Source organism: Coloeus monedula (assembly GCF_965178545.1).
Source record: "Coloeus monedula genome assembly, chromosome: 2".
Taxonomy (NCBI): domain Eukaryota; kingdom Metazoa; phylum Chordata; class Aves; order Passeriformes; family Corvidae; genus Coloeus; species Coloeus monedula.
Genome location: NC_138782.1, coordinates 39,301,475 through 39,319,600, shown reverse-complemented (window position 1 = coordinate 39,319,600; position 18,126 = coordinate 39,301,475). Strand labels below are relative to the sequence as shown.

The window sequence follows — 18,126 nt, the reverse complement described above, 5'->3', positions numbered from 1 at the left end:
CAGATGACTGTAAAAAACTGAGGAAAACTTAAAGTTCTGAGAAGAAAAAATGGTCATAGGTTTTATTCACATGTAAGGAGTCTAATTTGAACCAGCAAATCAAAAGCTCCAGCCCAGTTTTAACTTCCCTGAATAGTTTACTTGAGCAAGACTTGAGACATAAATTCAGCAAAGCCATGATGTTAGTTTCATTTATGCTTGTGCAGTTTGTTTAATCAGGGCCTGAAAAAAGACTTTGAGTTTTGAGCTGTTCTGGAGGCTACGTGAGACTGGGTGTTCCTGTGCTTAATTCCCTGTCGAGCAGGAGAAGAAGTAGCATCACCCTGTGTTGCCTGGCTAATCTGTTGTGTTGCATTTATGGTAGAGGAAATACACATGCTCAGGGCTATATTGAAGAATGGCCACTAACAGGTAGAAAACCTAAAAATATTCATCCCAAATGGTTGATGAGGATTTCACTGCTTGCTGAAATAACCTGTAGATGCCTAGCAGTTATAAAAAAGAGTTTCAAACAGGACATAAGCATTGCTGAGCTAGCAGCCAGATCGCACTAATGCCTTTCTCAGCCTGAGAACAGTAATTGAGAACTATGAATCACCCTCTGTGTTTCTTCCCCTCACTCCCTGGTGGAGGTTAAATGCCCGTTAACTGTATCCCCATGGAAAATGTTATGTGCCAGGAGTGGAAAAGCACAGCGGCAGTAGTCCCATGCAGCTGATGGAATGATTAAAAGTCAATGGGTCCCTTCTGCCAGTGCATCTCAGAAAAGGAAGACAGGATACCTCTTTTTCCTTAGAGCACCTTATCCCTGCTGCTGCTTCTGGGCTGAAGAAGGATGGATGCTCTTTCTGCTGTTGGCATTGCTTGAGGTGCTCTGGAATAGGAGACCGACTGCTCTTTGCTTCATTGGAGTAAAGAGCCCTGGAGAACCAGAACTTGTCTCCCACATTTCTAGAAAAGACTACCCATCCAAAGTGGAAATGCGACCTTGAACATACCCCTACATCTCAGGTTCCCAGGTTCCCTCACTTTCCCTATTGAGCTGTCAAGAAGCCCAGAAAGCATGTGAACTGCCGATAGAGAAAGCCAAGTGAGCCTGCAGGCGAAGCAGGCAGCTTGGGATCCTGCCTGGCTTCTCTCACGGCCAATGTGCTGCTCAGAAACCTGTCAATTACAGTTTGGATTATTTTTTTTCCCAGTGGAGAAATTTGCTGTCAGAAATTTCCAGCCAGCTCTGCTCTGTGCTGCTACTGCTGCTCCAAATGGGAAAGCCAAAATGGCCCAGAGAGCCTCCCACAGGGAAGGTGCAGGGCCTTGGGAGACTTGGCATTACAGCAGGTCTGCAGTCCTGGCTGCCACAACTCAACCACGAATGCACTTCCGAAATGTCAGATGTTCCCTCCAGAATTACGTATGCATGTTCACTCTAGTGTGACTGCCAAAACAGCACATGTGCCTTGCCAGGGACTTCAAAGGCTTTTGTATAACACTGTAGTACTCTGATAAAAAGTTCTGCTTCTTATTAGAGTCCTAGTTCTGGTCAATATTCTTTGAATTTAAGAGGAAAGTGAATTCTTCTGGGGTTTTTTTAGGTTGGTTTTTTTTTTTGGCACAAAGAAGGATATACTTTTTTTTAAAAAAAAATTAAACTGTTTAATAACATGCATTTGTTACCTTACCTGTCTGAAATAGCCAAGCTGGACAATGGCATCTATCTGAAGTACACAGAACTACCAAAATTACTGGTTCCAAAACTATTACCACTGAAGCTGGGCTCTTCAAGTGAATTGGGACAGTGTTCCTATGAGTAATATTGTAAAAGTATCACAATGACTGGCTGGTTCAGCTTACACAACAAATCAATTATCATGTTATTTTCTTAAATAATAACTCTCCATGTACTCCCTTTTCAATATATTAGAAAGTGAAACATGATGAAAATTATGATGAAACATGATTAAAAGATCTGCTTAGTGCACTAAGTTTTTCACCTTCTCATGGTATTTAGAAGTAGATATCACAAAGTAAGTGAAGTAGGAGCTAAGTAGTAACTTGACTGTTTAAACTTAAGTGCCTATAATGATGTTGTTTTTTAGCTCAGTTTGAACTAATTTTTATTATGCATTACTGTTGAACAGTGATTATGGTCTTAGAACCATCACAGATAAAGATGGCCATTGCCTCAGAGCAATTAAAGTATTAAAAAAAAAGAAAGAAAGATGCAGATATGAAAAAATGCATTGAGAAACCCATGTTTGTTTATAAATACTGGCCAAGCTTGTTTGCTGCACCAGTCTGCTGTTCAGTACAACTCTTGAGGAGAAGGCAGCCAAGATAAGCAGGGAAGTCACCACAGCTTCGTGATATTCTGCTCATCCTCCTGTTTCAGTTCAAAATAGATTGCAGGACATTTTGCCAAAGATTGAAAATAAATTCACCCTTTTTACGACCAAAGAGATAATGAGGATCACATGGGCTGGCCTCCCATATAATGCAATCCAATACGTGCCTCAAATAATTTCCATGACAAGGATATCTTGCAAGTGGCAGAGGTCAGTATACCCTAAGCACATAAAGAGCAAGACTGAAGTCTACAGCCTGAAGCAGTTGGACAACTACTGACACTGAACTTGAAGATTTGTTCCCTTTTCAAGGAGCTTTTCTCCCAAGAGAAGTTACAGAAAACCTATAGCTATGTACCCCGTGACACATGTAAATTCAGGAGGTAGGAATCCAGGTCATGACCACCTTTGTTGCAGAGACAACCTCTCCTGGCATTTAAAATTTTACAGAGGTTTTCTCCACCTTCTTTGCTTCTACCTCTACTTTTCATTTGTGGTTATTCTACTTCTGAGCATCTGTTCTACTGCTTCAATTTCTCTTTGATTTTTTTTTTTTTTTTTAATTTAAGACTCGAAGGACACAAGACTCTGAGCTTTTCTTGTTGAGGGACAGTTTACACAGAGCCCCACCATGATAATGCACTGTCGTTCAGATCTACACTAGAAACAAGAGCATATACCACAAATACATGCTGCTCTCTTAACTAGTCCTGAGATATCTGTTAGTCTCTGGTACAGGTACAGGATACAGGTATTGTCTTTCCTTTCTCAATTGGTATCTCTTGTACTCTTTCTCCTACAACAATTGCAATTAGCGATGCACTTCCATACGATGAGCCAAATCAGTCACTTTTCTCCTTCAGCTCCTGGTCACGTGTTCCTGCCTTTTTTCTCACACAGGGCTTTGCCTTGAGCTGATTCAACCCAGCAACCTGGCAGAACAACAACAAAAACGCGGTTTTCTCAGCCAAGGCAATGAGCTGAGCGATCTAATGAACACTGGGTTCAGCGCAGGGAAGAATGCAGAAGTACTGCTTTGGATGGCAGCAGGAACCCGTGGCCGCTGCCATGTGGCCTCTCCAAATGCACCCGCGAAGCACCCGGACGAGTGAGGAACAGCGGGCGTGTGTGTGCTTTAGGACATTTCCTCCGCGCTCGTTTCCAGGGGCGCCGCCGGGCTCTGGGAGAGGGACAGGGAGGGAAGGAGGGAGAGCGACCCGCCCCTGGCGGCCGCGGAGCTTGGGCGACACCCAGTGGTGCCGCTGCGGCACGGCCGCGTCTGAGGGCGCCCAGGAGAGAGGGAGGACGGGATGGCAATCCCTCAGGGACAGCGTCCCCTGTGGCTGCTGGGCGGCTCCCAGAGCCTGTGGTGTGTGGGGAGAGGCTCGGGAAACTTGGTGGGCTCCGCGCCCCTCCTGCCCCAGCAGCACGCACGCCATGTATGGCGCAGTATAGGTGTGGCTCCTGTGCCCTTCTGTCCCGGGGGGCCCGTCCCCTCACAGCCCCTCTGAAACCAGGCAGCGATGCTGCGTCTCACGCTCCGTTGCCAGGCTGTTGTGCAACCCGGCTCCTCTGACAGCTCGGGTCTCCAGGCTGTGCCTGCCCATGGCTAGCACGGACCGATTTGCTTTTTTGCCAGGTGTGTGCTTCTGCACGGGTACCCCTTTTCCCTGCTTTCCCCTTTTCCCCGTCTCTCCCTTCTCCCTGCTTCCCCCCGCCGCGTGTGATCCCGGCAGCCCTGCCCCGAGCTCCGGTGGCGGCATCCCTTGGCAGGAGGTGGCTGTTGCCGCTTTGGTGTTGGCAGCGTTCGGGGTGAAGAGACGGTGGCAGATGGCGGTGCGGTGTGGCCGTGAGGCAGGTGTTGTCCCCAGGACGGTGTGTGGCCTCGGGGAAATCCTGTGGGCCACCTGCGCCTCAAACCAGCCCTGCAAAAGCTCAGCTGTTGGGAGGGAACCGAGGCTGGTTATGGGGAGGCACTTGATCCATGCGTTGCCTTGGAGGCCATCAGTACCTGGCTTGTGCCCTGACCTTCCCAGCCTGGTGCTGCGCGATGTGCACAGCCCCACCTTGCTCTCCAAACTCCCACTTGCAAGCCCGCAAAAGCAGTTCCAAACATCGCGGCCCAAACAACAGAGGCATAATTGCATCACGACAGTGGCATGATACTGTTTTCCGTAAAAATATCAAGGGATTTTTAAATGTTATTGCTCAACATTAGTTTGCAGCCCAACACAAATGAGTAGACAGAACCCTGAGATAAAACAGATTTCCTATTCTGCACATTTACAAATTCCGTTTGCACCCTCATTTGGGATAATGCTGCAGTAAGTTAAAAAATAAATATATATTTTATCATTCTTTCTGTATTTTGGAGTCAGGATCTGATGCAAAATAGTGAAATGGATACATTATCTACATCATTTGATGCCTCACATGATGCTGGCTCTTCAGAGTAGCTCTTGATGAGTATCAGACTTGTTCAGGGTGTAGTGCTAGATTTTATGCATATTTCAAACTTCTTGCTCAGTAGGACTTGTAGTTGTGTGAGGAATGCAGATCTACAGACTCCTTTAAATGTGTTTTAAATTTTAAAAATACTTTTTAAAAAATAGGAATGTGTAAAAAGGATTGTTTTGCAACCGGAAGATATAGCATATTTTGGTATATATCATATATACCATAATACTTTTGGAAATTATTTTCTCACCCTTTGGAAGGGTATTTGACTCTTCTAGATGTTTTGGTTGCTTAAGTCCTGCTTTCACAATCCAAGACTACTGAGTAAAATATAAAATATTTCTTTTATGAAAACAGGTGATCTTGAAAAGCTGCTTAGTAACTTGTAAAGTGGATTATAACAGTATGCAATAGAAGTCTGCCAAATATTCGATGTGCCTGTTGACGTACAAATCTGTATTTCCATGTGCTTTTGAACACTGGAAACACACAAACAAACCAAATAAAAACATGTTTCAGTTGTTGGTACAATTTCTTCCTAGCACTGGAATCTTACTCTGTTTTATCTCAGAAAAAAAATCCTGGTATTTCGGTTTGACTCTCAAAGCATGTGCCAATGAAAATGCCTCTAAAACAACTACTCTGGCCAAAAATCTGCCTGTTTCATAGAAATAGTGTAATGTTGCCCAAGATGCTTTTTTATCTTTTCATTAGACATGGATTTTTGAAATTACATATTGCACAGCTGTGCAGTAGCTTTAAATAGCGTCTCTAAGAAGTGGCAAGAGAAGAAACAGTTTCACTGCTTTCAGGGACAGCAGTACTGCTTATACTCCAGAGTGTCCTGGGAGGGCTTTTGTTACTTTTGCTAAAATGCAGTACAAAATTCTGAACCACATTGAAAAGAGCCCAAATCGCAATCTGGACCACACTGAATAATGGTTCCCCATATAACCTACTGATTAATCACACTAACACAGTTTTTCTAAGTTAGGAAGAAACATGCAAACATTTAAAAGGCCATCATTACAATTCTTGCCAATGACTCTAAGTATCAATTTGCAAGTGTTGCAGTTGCTGCTACCTTTTTTCCCACAAGATAGCAGCACAGTAACTATGAATGAGCAAAGGACTTGCGAGCCCATCACACCAAAATTCAGAAAGGCCACTTGATATATTTACCCTTTAGGAACCTGCAGCTCAGAATCACAGGAAGCTTCTTAAACACCAGGATGGGATGCAAACACCAATTAAAAGAATAAAATCGACATTTACATTTTACTTTAACAGACCTATCTCCTTATGAAAAAGCACATGAGGTGTCTTGAAATGATCCGCAAAACTAAAATGCTGTGTACATAAATATATTTGTGTGAGTGTATATGTGTGGGTGCACTGCATACAGTAATAATCTTGTCTTGTTTTTGTATATAACAAAACTCTTTTAAGGGGTTAGGTGTTTGTTTACGCTTCCCCTTAACTCACCCGGTTTCACCACTTTTCCTCATGCTTTTAGCTGCACTTATCAATTGTCATTGTACAAAAGTAATGCCATGATGAAGGAGGAACCCCTTTACCAGCACTCAGCAATTGCCAGGAAGATGTGAACTCCCTCCCTGTATTCACTCTGTCCTCAATGATTGTGTAACTCACATCAAATCCTCCTAGTGTAAATATGTATGTGTAGAGTAATGATTTGGGTTGGGTCAGGTGTGCACTTGTCCCAGCTTGGCAAGCTTTGCTTCACCACTAACCAGGGCATGGAACGCCCAAGTTGCGCTTTGGGAATATGCATTGCAGAAGCACACCCAAGACACTGCAGCCACAAATGGGCATGCAACCCCTGTGATCAGGCTGGAGTTGGCAAAAGTTAACCCGGGGCACAGCATGGATGTCATGGCATTAGCACCAGCTGTTTGGCCCAGAGGCCCACTCCTGCCAGTCCCTACTGCTTGCTAGTGTACACACAGCCTTAGCGGCCTAGATGGAAAGGTAAAATCAGAAAGGAAAATTTTTTATAAGCTCACAAGTGGTAGCAGAGAAGAGGGGCAGATAATGGAAGAACAGACCACATCACCTGGATGATGATTTTTTTAATGTGTGATTGCAGACACCCTAGGGCCATTAGGCGATATATACTGGAGTGCAGGAAGGGGCACGCTGCCATTTGCAGGTGGAAAGAGTAAAGCTCTTTAAAATACTTCAGTATTTTAAATATATATAAATATATACAATACTTCAGCTCTGAAATAGCATATTTATAGGGAAGCTGAAAAAAAAGACACTTTTCATTCAGTAAAAGAAGATACAGTGGGTGAAGTGGAATACACATATTTATAAAGAATCTGACTCTTTTTGAGTTTTGACTCCCAAGGACCATATACATATACATGTAAAATCTACATTTATACACACATATTCTTTTTCTTTTTATGACTGTTCATATATTTTTCCTCTTTTTACCCAGACACTCCAAGGACAATTTCTCTCTGTGAAGAAATCAGGCAGTGCTGTGGAATTACATCGGATGTAGCCTTGCTTATTTTTTCTTGTTGTTGTCAGCACAACATACGCAAACTCTTTTGGGCTGCCAACTCTCATCTCTTATATCAAGAAAACTGAATCACGTACCTTGGCCTAAAAAAATTAACAGAGCTTGTACAAATATATTTTGATAATGTCCTTGAGACTTCTGAAGACACAAAAAAGCAGGAACAGTATGTACATTTTTTTTTCTTTTTCTATTTGAAATGCCATGCCATCAGTGACCATTTGTACTTTAGCACTGGATCCTATCAACACAAATAAATAAACGGATGGTTGTGAGTGCAATTGAACTAGCAAAGCCAGGTTTCCTATCAGGTTATAACTTGTAGTTCTGTTCGTTCACATCTGATAAAATGTGATCTCTGCTTTAGCTTTTCCTGTCCTTGCGAAATGCTTTTCTCCTGTGTGGATTCTCAGTTGTACACCAAGGGATAAGCAATAGCAGTGACTCTAATTCAGGGATTTCTTCTTTAAAAGATCAGCTAACTCAAGGAAATTTGTTAGCATTTCTCTGTTGAATTTGATTGAGATTGGCCAAAGATTCAAAAATACTGGGGAGGAGGCAGAGGTACAGTTACATTTGCACACACTGAGACATAAAAGCAGAGGCAGCCTTATCTCCCCAGGGAACTGTGCTAAGCAGCATGCCTTCATTTCAAGAAAACAGAAAAGATCAGTGTGCTATTACCCATCTCCTTTTAACTTCAATTGATTAATTTTTAATTAGGGGCACTGGACAATTGTTCAAGGCAAAAGCAGCAGAGAATACTGACAAATCTCACAGTGAATGCTTCTCTTTGAGGTAAGATATAATTTTGTTTATTTTTATAGCAAAAAATTCAGGAGAATTCAACCAAACTTGACAGAACAGTGATTCCTGACTGTTCTGACATCCAGACAGGATTTCTGGCAGGTTGGTTGCTAGTCTGGTCAAAGGTATTTAAGCTTTCACAATGTTTGGTGACATATTAACAATATTTGACTTTACACCTACAAGACAAGTAATAAGTACGAACTGCTACTAACTCATTAAAGGTTTCTGTATTTGTTATAAGAAGTAGATTAATCTCTAGTTGGGGGTTGGGGGGAGGGAGGGGCATTTCAGAAAGAACAGCATATCACAAAATGGACAGAAGAATTACAGCTAAAGAAAATTATGAAAATTGTAAGATACAAACACCTTCCATACAGAAATGAAACCACCAGTAGGTTATGTTACACCTTGTCTGGAAAGAGCATGCATCAATTACTTACTATGTAATGGCTCTCTGATCCATTGAAGACAATCACTCAATAATAAGCTAACTTTTCTAATATGATACAAAAATACCATTCAAGTTCCAAATTTCCCAAAAGACCAGTAAACTGCCTGTACTGGTTTTACAAAAATAGTGGTGTAAGAAGGCTGGCACCCTGTGCAGGTGTGTCAGTGTTGCAGCACTGGTGTGCTAAGCTCATTCCTGTACATCTGCCTGGGGCCAGGGGTGGAGAGAGGCAGGATGTTCACAAGGTCTTGCCACCCCAAAGCTGCTGGCCTTCTTGAAATTAGTTGGAGTGGCCTTTCAATACTTCAAAGAGTCTATAAAAAAGAAGGAAAGTGACTTTTTCCTTGGGCAAATAATGATAGGACAAGTGGTTTTAGATTAAAAGAGGAGATATTTGGATTAGATATCAAGAAGAAATTCTTTACTCAAAGGGTGGTAAGGCACTGGAACAGGGTGCCCAGAGAAGCTGTGGATGCCCCTTCCCTGGAAGTGTTCAAGGCCATGTTGGATGCAGCCTGAACAACCCGTTTAGTGAAAGGTGTCCTTGCCCCTCACAGGACACTTGGAATTTGATAATCATGAAGATGCCTTTCAATCCAAACCACTCTAGGGTTCTACAGTGTGGGGTATGCCCAGCCACTGTCCTGGAGGGACGTCTGCTGAGATAAGGAGATTGCCTAAATCTCCCAGCAGAACTCCCCCTGGAAAGGCAACCACTTTGCAGTTACGGTGAGAAGAAGACAGACCCAGAATCCTCTGGGAGACCCTATGCAGATCCTTTGTAACCCATTGGCCTTCACCCATCCCCTGTATCCCTATAAAGCTAGCCCCCTGCCCCTGCGAGGGCAGAGAGAGCCCGTCGCTGGCCTCCCCTTTGCTGGAGTACGGATCAATAAACCTACCTTCGTGCAGAACAGCTACACAGGCCTCTCGTCTCTCTCCCTGGTCTGGCCTGGAGATTGCCCTGCAGAGCTGAGCTGAAATCATGAGCTGACAATCACTAAAGAGCTGACAGCTCCTGCATGGGCCCTCCTAGCCAGCAGCTGAGGGAAGACACTGGGCCTCGGGAAGGCGATTCCTTTCAGGACCATCTCTCCTGACCGGTTGCAGCTTCCTCAGTCAGAGCTACTGACCCCTAACCAGCTGTCATACTACAGTTCTATGATCTTGACATATTTCTTCCACCACAATTGGCTGAAATTAAGCTCCATGTTCAGGACCTACTGGGTGGAGAAAGTGTCATGGTATGGCTTGTCAGAGGGACAACACACAGGCAACCTGGGGGCATAAGCTTTGTGTTCTTAGGAAATAAGGCTGAAAATACACTAAAAATATTTGGGGAAAACCATTTTATAACAGATGGTTGTCTGGACTTGTTTTTTAGGACTTCAGGTACAAAGTTTCTTTTGAACTAGGAGAAATTCACATGCAGAAGAACAGTACTTTTCTAAGAACATTTATTTCAGTTTTTTAGAACATATGTCATATTTAGGCCAGCTGGATTACATTAGATCTAGGTAAATTGATGTTTAGTTCCCCAGCTTGGAAAGCTGCTGTGTTCCAGCAGGTTTCTACATACATGCAATAGCTTCTATGCTTCCATGCTGGTCCACCTGGGTAAAATGGCCACAGGTAAAAAGCAAACAAGGAGTTTGGGACCAGACAGGTGACCTGATTTTCATAGTTGCTACATATCCAGGCAGCTGTAGATGGTAGTTTTTCTGGGGCATTATTTTTGAAAACAGGTCCCCTTCTCTAAGGCCTGCAGCCTGAGACAGTCACTTAGGAAAATCTTTGAAAATACTCACTTACCTTTTTGCATCCATAGTATTTTTTTTCAGCTCTGTGCTATGTTTACCCTCCAATTAATTCTCTTTTTAAAATCCTTTCCTGTTTTAATTTGTTTATGGAAAGATTTTGGCAGATTATACTGAAAAAAAGGAAAACAAAAATTAAAGGTTTTCCAACACATTTATATTACCATTCCTGAACATTTGAAACGCTATCAGCATATGAAGATTTATGTTTTCTTGTTCCATTTTAAAACACTGTGGGATTGTGTGACTTAAAACCATTACTTACAGTGAAATTTGTTAAAATAATTTGAGTTTAGTGAAGTTTCCATAAAATTGAAGAGATTTTCATTCTTGGTTTAAAAATCTCAAATTACAAACATAAGAACAGATTATATGTTTTGTTGTTGTTGTTGTGTTGTAACTGGGAAACCTGTAAAGTATTGAAACAGTATTCATTTTTTCATTCTAATTTCTACCTTTGTCTCGGGTTGTAGTTTGGTCTCATAAGGCTAGTTTCATCCTCAGGTTCTTAATTAAGAATTAGTTTAGAGCTGTAGTTGTTTTAAACTAAATCTTTGTTTGAAAATAAATAGACATTAGACTGATTTATGATTGTTAATTTGCACTAAGACTGAAAATTCTTGAGTTCTTGGTACCTGTTTTAGGTAGTTTTTTGTTTTGAACAGTACTTTGTTTACTTTTTAAAGGCAGTTAGTATGTTTTTTAAGAATTATGTTCCTTTGTTTCTGATTGATATGGCTGAGGACAATTCCAGCTGTTGAAGTGTTTCTTTCATTGCACAGACACAGTGGTTTCCATGATGGTTTCCTTAAGCCCTCACACAGAAAAACATGAGTTTTATGCTTGTAAATTCTGGCAGGATGTTGTGCACAGGCCCTCCACAAAGCTTCAGGAAGACAAATGGTCAGAGCAGGTTGTCTGTGGTGATTCTTCCATTCAAGCCAGAAACAGGAGCCAGATCTGTTTGTCATAAAGGGCAAAGAAGGGTCTTGTGAGAGTTACTAGTAAAAGTGATCTCAGATGGGGCACAGGAGCAATACCTCCCACACCCTGTTAAATCTCAGTTCTGCTGCTCTGCTCTGCTCTGGTGAGACTCCACCGGCAGAGCTGCATCCAGATCTGGGGTCCCCAACACAGGACATTGATTTGTTTGAACAAGTCCAGACAAGGAACACCAAGTTGATCAGAGGGATGGAGAACCTCTCTTATGAAAAATGCTGTCAGAACATGATTGTTCAGCCTGGAAAAGAGAAGGCTTTGTTGTCACCTAATGGTGGCCTTCCAGTACCTGAAGGGAACTTACAGAAAGGTGGGGCAATACCATTTACAAGAGCATGGAGTGACAGGACAAGGGGAAATGGGTTCAAACTGAAAGAGAATAGGTTTAGATTAGATAATAGTAAAACATTCTTTACTGTGAGAGTGGTGAGGCACTGGAACAGGGCACCCAGGGAATGTGGATGCCCCTTCCCTGGAAGTGTTCAAGGCCAGGTTGGATGGTGCTTTGAGCAACCTGGTCTAGTGGAAGCTGTCCCTGCCCACGGCAGGGGGGCTGGAACTAGATGATCCTTAGAGTCCCCTTCCAACCCAAACCATTCCATGATTCTGTGGTAAGCTCCTCCATGACTGCGCAATTTATAATGGACTTCGGCGAAATCAGCTTTGGGCCCTTAGGTGGCTAAAATTGGAATGAAGCTTTTGTGCCGGGACTGCCCGTCTTCCTGGCAACTGGGCGGGGTTTCTCCGTGATTTTGCAGCTTCAGGTCTCCCCTAGTGCAGTGGAAACACCGTTTCTCTGTGGCCTAGAAGTAGCAAAAGGTGAAATCGAGAGGCCACCAGACTGAGGACAGACACATGAACAGGTACACTTCCTCTAGAACGGCGTATTTCGAGCCATGTCTGTGGCAAGTGCAGCCGGCGTCCCGCAGCAGCACGGCCCGCCGGGACTCCCAGCGCTGCGGGAATGCCTCCTCCACCGGGCAGCGCGCGTCACCCGGGCGGCCGGGCCGGCGGTGCGGCCGAGGCCCGGCCCCCTCGATCCGGGTATCGCCGCCCCGGGGCGGCCCCGCCGCCGCCCCCTGAGCCGCGGCGGGAGAGCTGCGGGCTCCTGGGCCGGACGCGCCGCTGTTCCTGGCTCGGCCCGGCCCGGCCCGGCCCGGCCGTACGTACGTACCGGGGGCGGCGCCGGGCTCGGGGCTGGCGCTGCCGGGACGGTCGGGGCTGGGGCGGCCGCGGGGCGGGCGGGAGGTGAGCGCGGGGCTCCGGCAGCCCCTTGGCGCGGTGGGGCTGGGGGACCGGCGAGACGCCCCTCCGGGCGGCGCTCCGGCCTGACAGCTGGGTTTCCGCCTTTCTGCAGTGGCGCAAAATCCGATTATATGAGTTTCTCACATTAAAACAAGCAAATCGCAGGATGCCGGGATGGTTGAGAGCGAAGGCTTCAGTCCTGCCCACGTGCCGGCGCCCCTCACACCCCCAAACCCACTTTTGTCTTGTTTTTGCTGCCTTGTATTGCAGAACCTGCGAGAGTTGTAGTGTAACTTTGTGTCAGCAGATCTTCCAGCCTTACGCTTTTGTGATTTCAGAGCAGAGCAAGTCGCTTGGGTAGAGCAGGGCGAAATATCTTAAACTCTTATTGTTGTCTCGCAATTCCAGGACCGTGCAGAAATGTCTCCCTTTGAAAATAAAGGACTAATACTGGGCGTAATGGCAGGGACTGCTGGATTAAGCCTGGTGCTGATTTGGTACCGCAAGATCCGAAAGCCTGGTGCAGCTCTGCGTATGCATGCGTTCCAGGATATTAATTCTGTGGGCTTGCAAAATGAGGCTCATAATGAGCAAGGAGCAGTAATGGTTTTACATGGAAGGCAACTGCAGATACTAGAAAAATTGAATGGCCTGCTACTAAGCGTGGACGAACTGAAGAGAGAGGTGGAATTTCTGAAAGAAGCTATTCCAAAGCTTGAAGGGCTTGTTCGAAATGAGCTTCAAGGGAAAGGTGATGTTCAGAGAGTTAGCCCATCACACAGAGCAACAAGGCGGAGAAAAGCAGAAACAGCTTCTGGTGCAAGAGAAACTACCAGCTCTGAAGAGGCAGAAAGTGAAGGAGGGTGAGTTAATAATAATTTGTATATTCTACTGTACACACACAGTGCAAGTTGCATCATTACCTATAAGAAACTGTAAACAGGAGCCCTTTAAAAGTTTTATATAGATGTTATACTTCTGGAAAAAAAATGCAAACGTTCAGATTAGCAGTTTTTAGATCAGAGAAGACTCTTAGTGACCATCTCTGAATCTGCACTATGGCTGAAGTTGGCTTAATGCCAAGCATAATACAGATTTTTTTAAAAATGTGTTTGGTAACACTGATGCAGTATTGCTACATAGCTTTGCAATGAGAGGCAAAGTTCAGAATAAAGGTATAATTTTAAAAGTGCTTCTAGTAAGAAGGTAGCCTTGTGTCTTTGACAGAGTTTGTTCAAACTGTACAAATGCTCATGTACTTTTCATGATAATTGTTTTCTATGAGCCTCACAGGTGAGTTACTACAGTGTTCTGCCTGGAGGCATTGCATACTATGGAAGCTACATCTGAGTGGAACCCCTGTACAAGTGGCAATGTTTATGTGTATGTGCTGTTGTATACACTTTCTGGTCGCTCAAAAAGTAATCATGAGGAATTTAGGGTACTGACTCAATAAGGTAGAAAGTTCCTAGTTTTGACCACATCTTGTAGTCCCATTGTAGTTAATGGGATCTTTTATACTCACGAGTTGAGGAACACGCTCGGGGATGATGTGTACCAGGAGTCCAGGTGAGGCACTATATTTTTGTCTTGACATTACTCTCCTGTAATTACAACTTTGTTTTGGTGTAATCAGATTAGATACTTAAATGCAATTTACTAAGACTGTGTTTATAGCAACTGAGTTTTTTGAGCCACTTCTCAGCGTGTCTTACACATCTGCGTAGGCAGCATTATGTCTGTAAATTGCCTATCTTATGTCACCTTTTCTCTTTAAAAATACTTTAATTAACTGTAATATTCTGAGGACAGTTAACGGGCTGCATATTAATAGAATTCTATTTTTAAGAGTTTCTCCACATTCATTTTCAGTTCCTGTGAACAGAATTTCTTTTTGTGTTACATCCCAGCCCACATGCTTCACAAGTCTTATATTTTGATACCATATTTTAAGACCTGCCAGTTCTATTATGAACCAGTTCTTTATTTTAAGTATTCAGGATTGGCATAAGTATTCAAAGACATTCCTCCTTCATCTGGTGTGGAAACATCTTGGTTCTCTTACTTTCTCAGATTATTTTATCCATTGGTTGGTTTGCAGAGGCCTTCATGTTACAAATAAAATATTCAGAGATGCAGATAAGGCAAAGGGGCCAGTTTATGAATTACCAGGTCCACAAATGCAACACAGGGGTTATTACACACATAGCTTTTGAGAAAATCCTGTTTTCTGATCAGGAGTGATGTGTTGCTCTTTGAGAACAAGCCAAGGACACTTGTGTGTTCAGGTTCTTCTGTATGACGAAGAAGCTGATGCGATGATCTATACAAGTGATTATAGTGTGCAAGAGCATTGAATGTGTCCTTAAGAGAGGCCTTCTCTGACAAGAATTTGTGTGCAGTCAGAAGCAAGGAAGATAATTCAAGGTTATAGTTAGCATTAGTCATTTGGCTATGTTCTTTCCCAATGCTATTTTTCAATCCCTTTTGAAAAGAGGTGGGCTTTTTTCCTATTAACACCTTGTGCTTGACGTGCTTGTTTTGCATCTTCTCTAAATTTGACATAATTTAATTTCATTTAAGTAAATTGTATTTTTTTCTTCCTCTTACAAATAGGTTGTTAATCCTAATGTGTGTACAGTTGCAATGTATGTAGCTTTTTCCAAGGTCTTCTGTAACTTTAATGACTGTGGTGCATGGCCAGGAGAGTCAGTAGCAACACTTGGGTTTTTCTGGTTTCTGTACATCACCACTTCATATACTGTAGGCATTACACCATGTGCATTGTTTTATACTCTTCTGGGGTGAATTCCAAACACAATGGTGCATTCAGGTGCTTTTTTGTGCACTAGAGAAAAAAAAAATTGCTCTTTGTTACAGATAAAACATTTTTTCACCTTTCTGTACTCCCATCTAAAGTACATGCAATGTGTTTCACTGCCTCAGCAGTAATTTCATGATCCAGAAGATAGGATTTTGCTTGAGTTAAGCACTTCTGGTTTTAATTGACGAATGGGTAGGTGCTGGGAATTGACAGATTAACTAATCTGAAGAGTTTTATGGGTTTGTGCTGGATGACTACATTGATTTCAGGTTTGTAAACTTCTTCCAGAAAAGCTTTTAATATTACCAATTTTTTTCCATTAAATATTGGAAGCTGACAGTCTCTGATATAGCTCTCACTGCTTTAATCTGCTCTGGTCATATTCTCAATGTTACTGTTGGTATTCAGTACCTTGGGAAGAGAAGCTTTCTATTTTGCCTTCCAAAAATCATGTATTTCTGGAAGTGGAGAAATATCACATGTGTTTTAGTAAATGAACTATATTTTTACATAATGACAGATAGTCTGAGCAGAAGGTGCACTGAATGGATGAGACATTACATGCTAAAGAGTCTGTGGTTTCTAGTCTGTGCTTTTCTGTATTCTATTTTTTTTTTTTTTAGTTTGTTTCAGTTCCTATAATGTACTAGTGAAAATTTCAATGTTTAACATTTGAGAATGTATAACAAGCACTCATTCATTTACAAATACATTACGAATAAATTGTGTCTAGATGATCACCTGGAATGGAGCATATCACCGAATTCTTCTCTTTGTGATTTTCAAGCTGTTTCCTCCATGATATGGCAGTGATGAACCCTGGACATTAGTGCCATGTTTGGCACCTGTCTTCAGCAGGCCCATCATCTAAGCTCTTCAAATTGCATTTGGTATCAGGCACCAGAAAGATTCACCACAGTGAATTCTTTTCCGACAGATGTTCTATTTATAATTTTTCCTTGAAATAGTTTAAATAGTCAACAGGAAAAAACCATTTCCCTTGCCTGCTTCTGAGTATCATTTCACGTAGCATTTTTAAATTTATTTTTCTGTTCATTTCTTTTAAATGCAACCTTCAGTTGGCCTAAGACTCCTTTGTTCCAAACTTTTCCTTGAAGACCGCTTATCATTGCTGATGGATATGCACTTTGGTGGATCATACAGTGCAAATTTGATTCAGGTCCATCTGTGACATATAATCACCTTTGTGTGGAATTAGCCAGAGCAGATGAGAGGGTGTTTGTGTCAGCCTGTGGTTTTTTCTAAGTCGGCAGGAAGATGACAGATGATATTTGATCTGTCTAAAAGCTGAAGTGTTGTGAACAGATGATACCTGGTTAGGCCCAGTGTCTGCGAATTTACAGACACCACAACACAAGTTTTTGAACCACCCGAGTGTGTTTATACCACAGAGGTGTTTTATACCATGTAGCTCAGGGTTTGTTTTAATCCAGTACTAGGTGCTGGGATTTACTGAACTGCTTAGCCACAGTGGGGTGAGTCTCCAGCACAGTTTCCATTTGTTCTTTGAACTTTGAACAGTCCATTTTGATACAACTGACTCCTGTTGGTTGATCGTTGCTACTCGTGTTCTTATCACTGTTTTTCTCTTTTATTTAAAATGTAGTGGTAATAAAGGTGAAAACAAGTTGGCACTGACTCTAGACATTTTTTAAAAGTTCTTCCATTTTCTCAAATATTGAACAATGTGTTTATCACACATAAATACTCACTTTTCTGTTTATCATCTGATAAAACCTCTTGCAGGAAAATACTGGGTAAAATTGCAGATTTCTGTTGTATGGAATATTTGTAAAACAAACCATAATGACTCTTTCTTGTTTACTGTTTATTTCCATTTTGGAGTAGTGTCATCAGTCCTTAAAGTTTTGGAGTTTTTAAAGTGTTAAGAAGAATCTCCACTTCTGTTTGTGTCAGTAGTGATTTTTAGTGCTTTAGAATGCATGGATATCTAAGACTATTAGCTGCTTTGTTAAGGCTGATATCACTCAACAAGTAAATTGCAATTTGTGACATTCTAATCAATCTGTAAGAGGGTCTGTTCCACATTTAAATTCTTTGAAGATTCACAAAGCAGATAAATAAAGGAGGTAGGAGAGAATTTGCCAGGACAGTGGAGATGAGAGGGAATGGGTAAGAAATGACCTGCCCTCTCTGCTTTTTCGTAATTAGCTCCTTATGTGTTCACATGATCTGTTAAATAGTGACCTACTTCACACTTCTTCTATGAGTCTCCCAATAAATATATGACTTACCTGATGTCATGTTGTGCTGATTTGTGCACAGCCTAGTTTTTGGTAGCAGGGGAAGGCCACAGAGGTGGCTTCTGTGAGAAGCTGCTGGAAGCTTCCTCCATGTCTGGCAGAGCCAATCTCTGATGGCTCTGAAGAAGGACATGCTGTTAGCCCAGTTAGAGAGGTTGGTAACACCTTTGTGATGACATTATTTAAGAAGGAAATCAAAGCAGTGCGCGGGCAGTTTTTTCCAGGGGTAGAGAGCTGCTGCCACTGGGGCATCCTGGCACTGCGTGTGGTGATGCACTGCCACTGCCATTTTGGCGTGCCTGCAGTGAACTTTGCCTGCTTGGCTGCCCTTAGCCAGCTGCACCG

General features: G+C 42.7%; 1 protein-coding gene across 1 annotated transcript in view; it reads left to right on the top strand.

The window, feature by feature from the left end:
- Positions 1-12,508: 12,508 nt before the first annotated feature.
- RMDN2 (regulator of microtubule dynamics 2) overlaps positions 12,509-18,126 on the top strand; it is a 47,260-nt gene continuing 41,642 nt past the window's right edge. The window contains exons 1-2 of the mRNA XM_082302635.1: positions 12,509-12,593; positions 13,081-13,535. Coding sequence (XP_082158761.1) covers positions 13,093-13,535 — 443 coding nt within the window. The 5' untranslated portion in view covers positions 12,509-12,593; positions 13,081-13,092. The remainder of the gene's footprint in view (positions 12,594-13,080; positions 13,536-18,126) is intronic.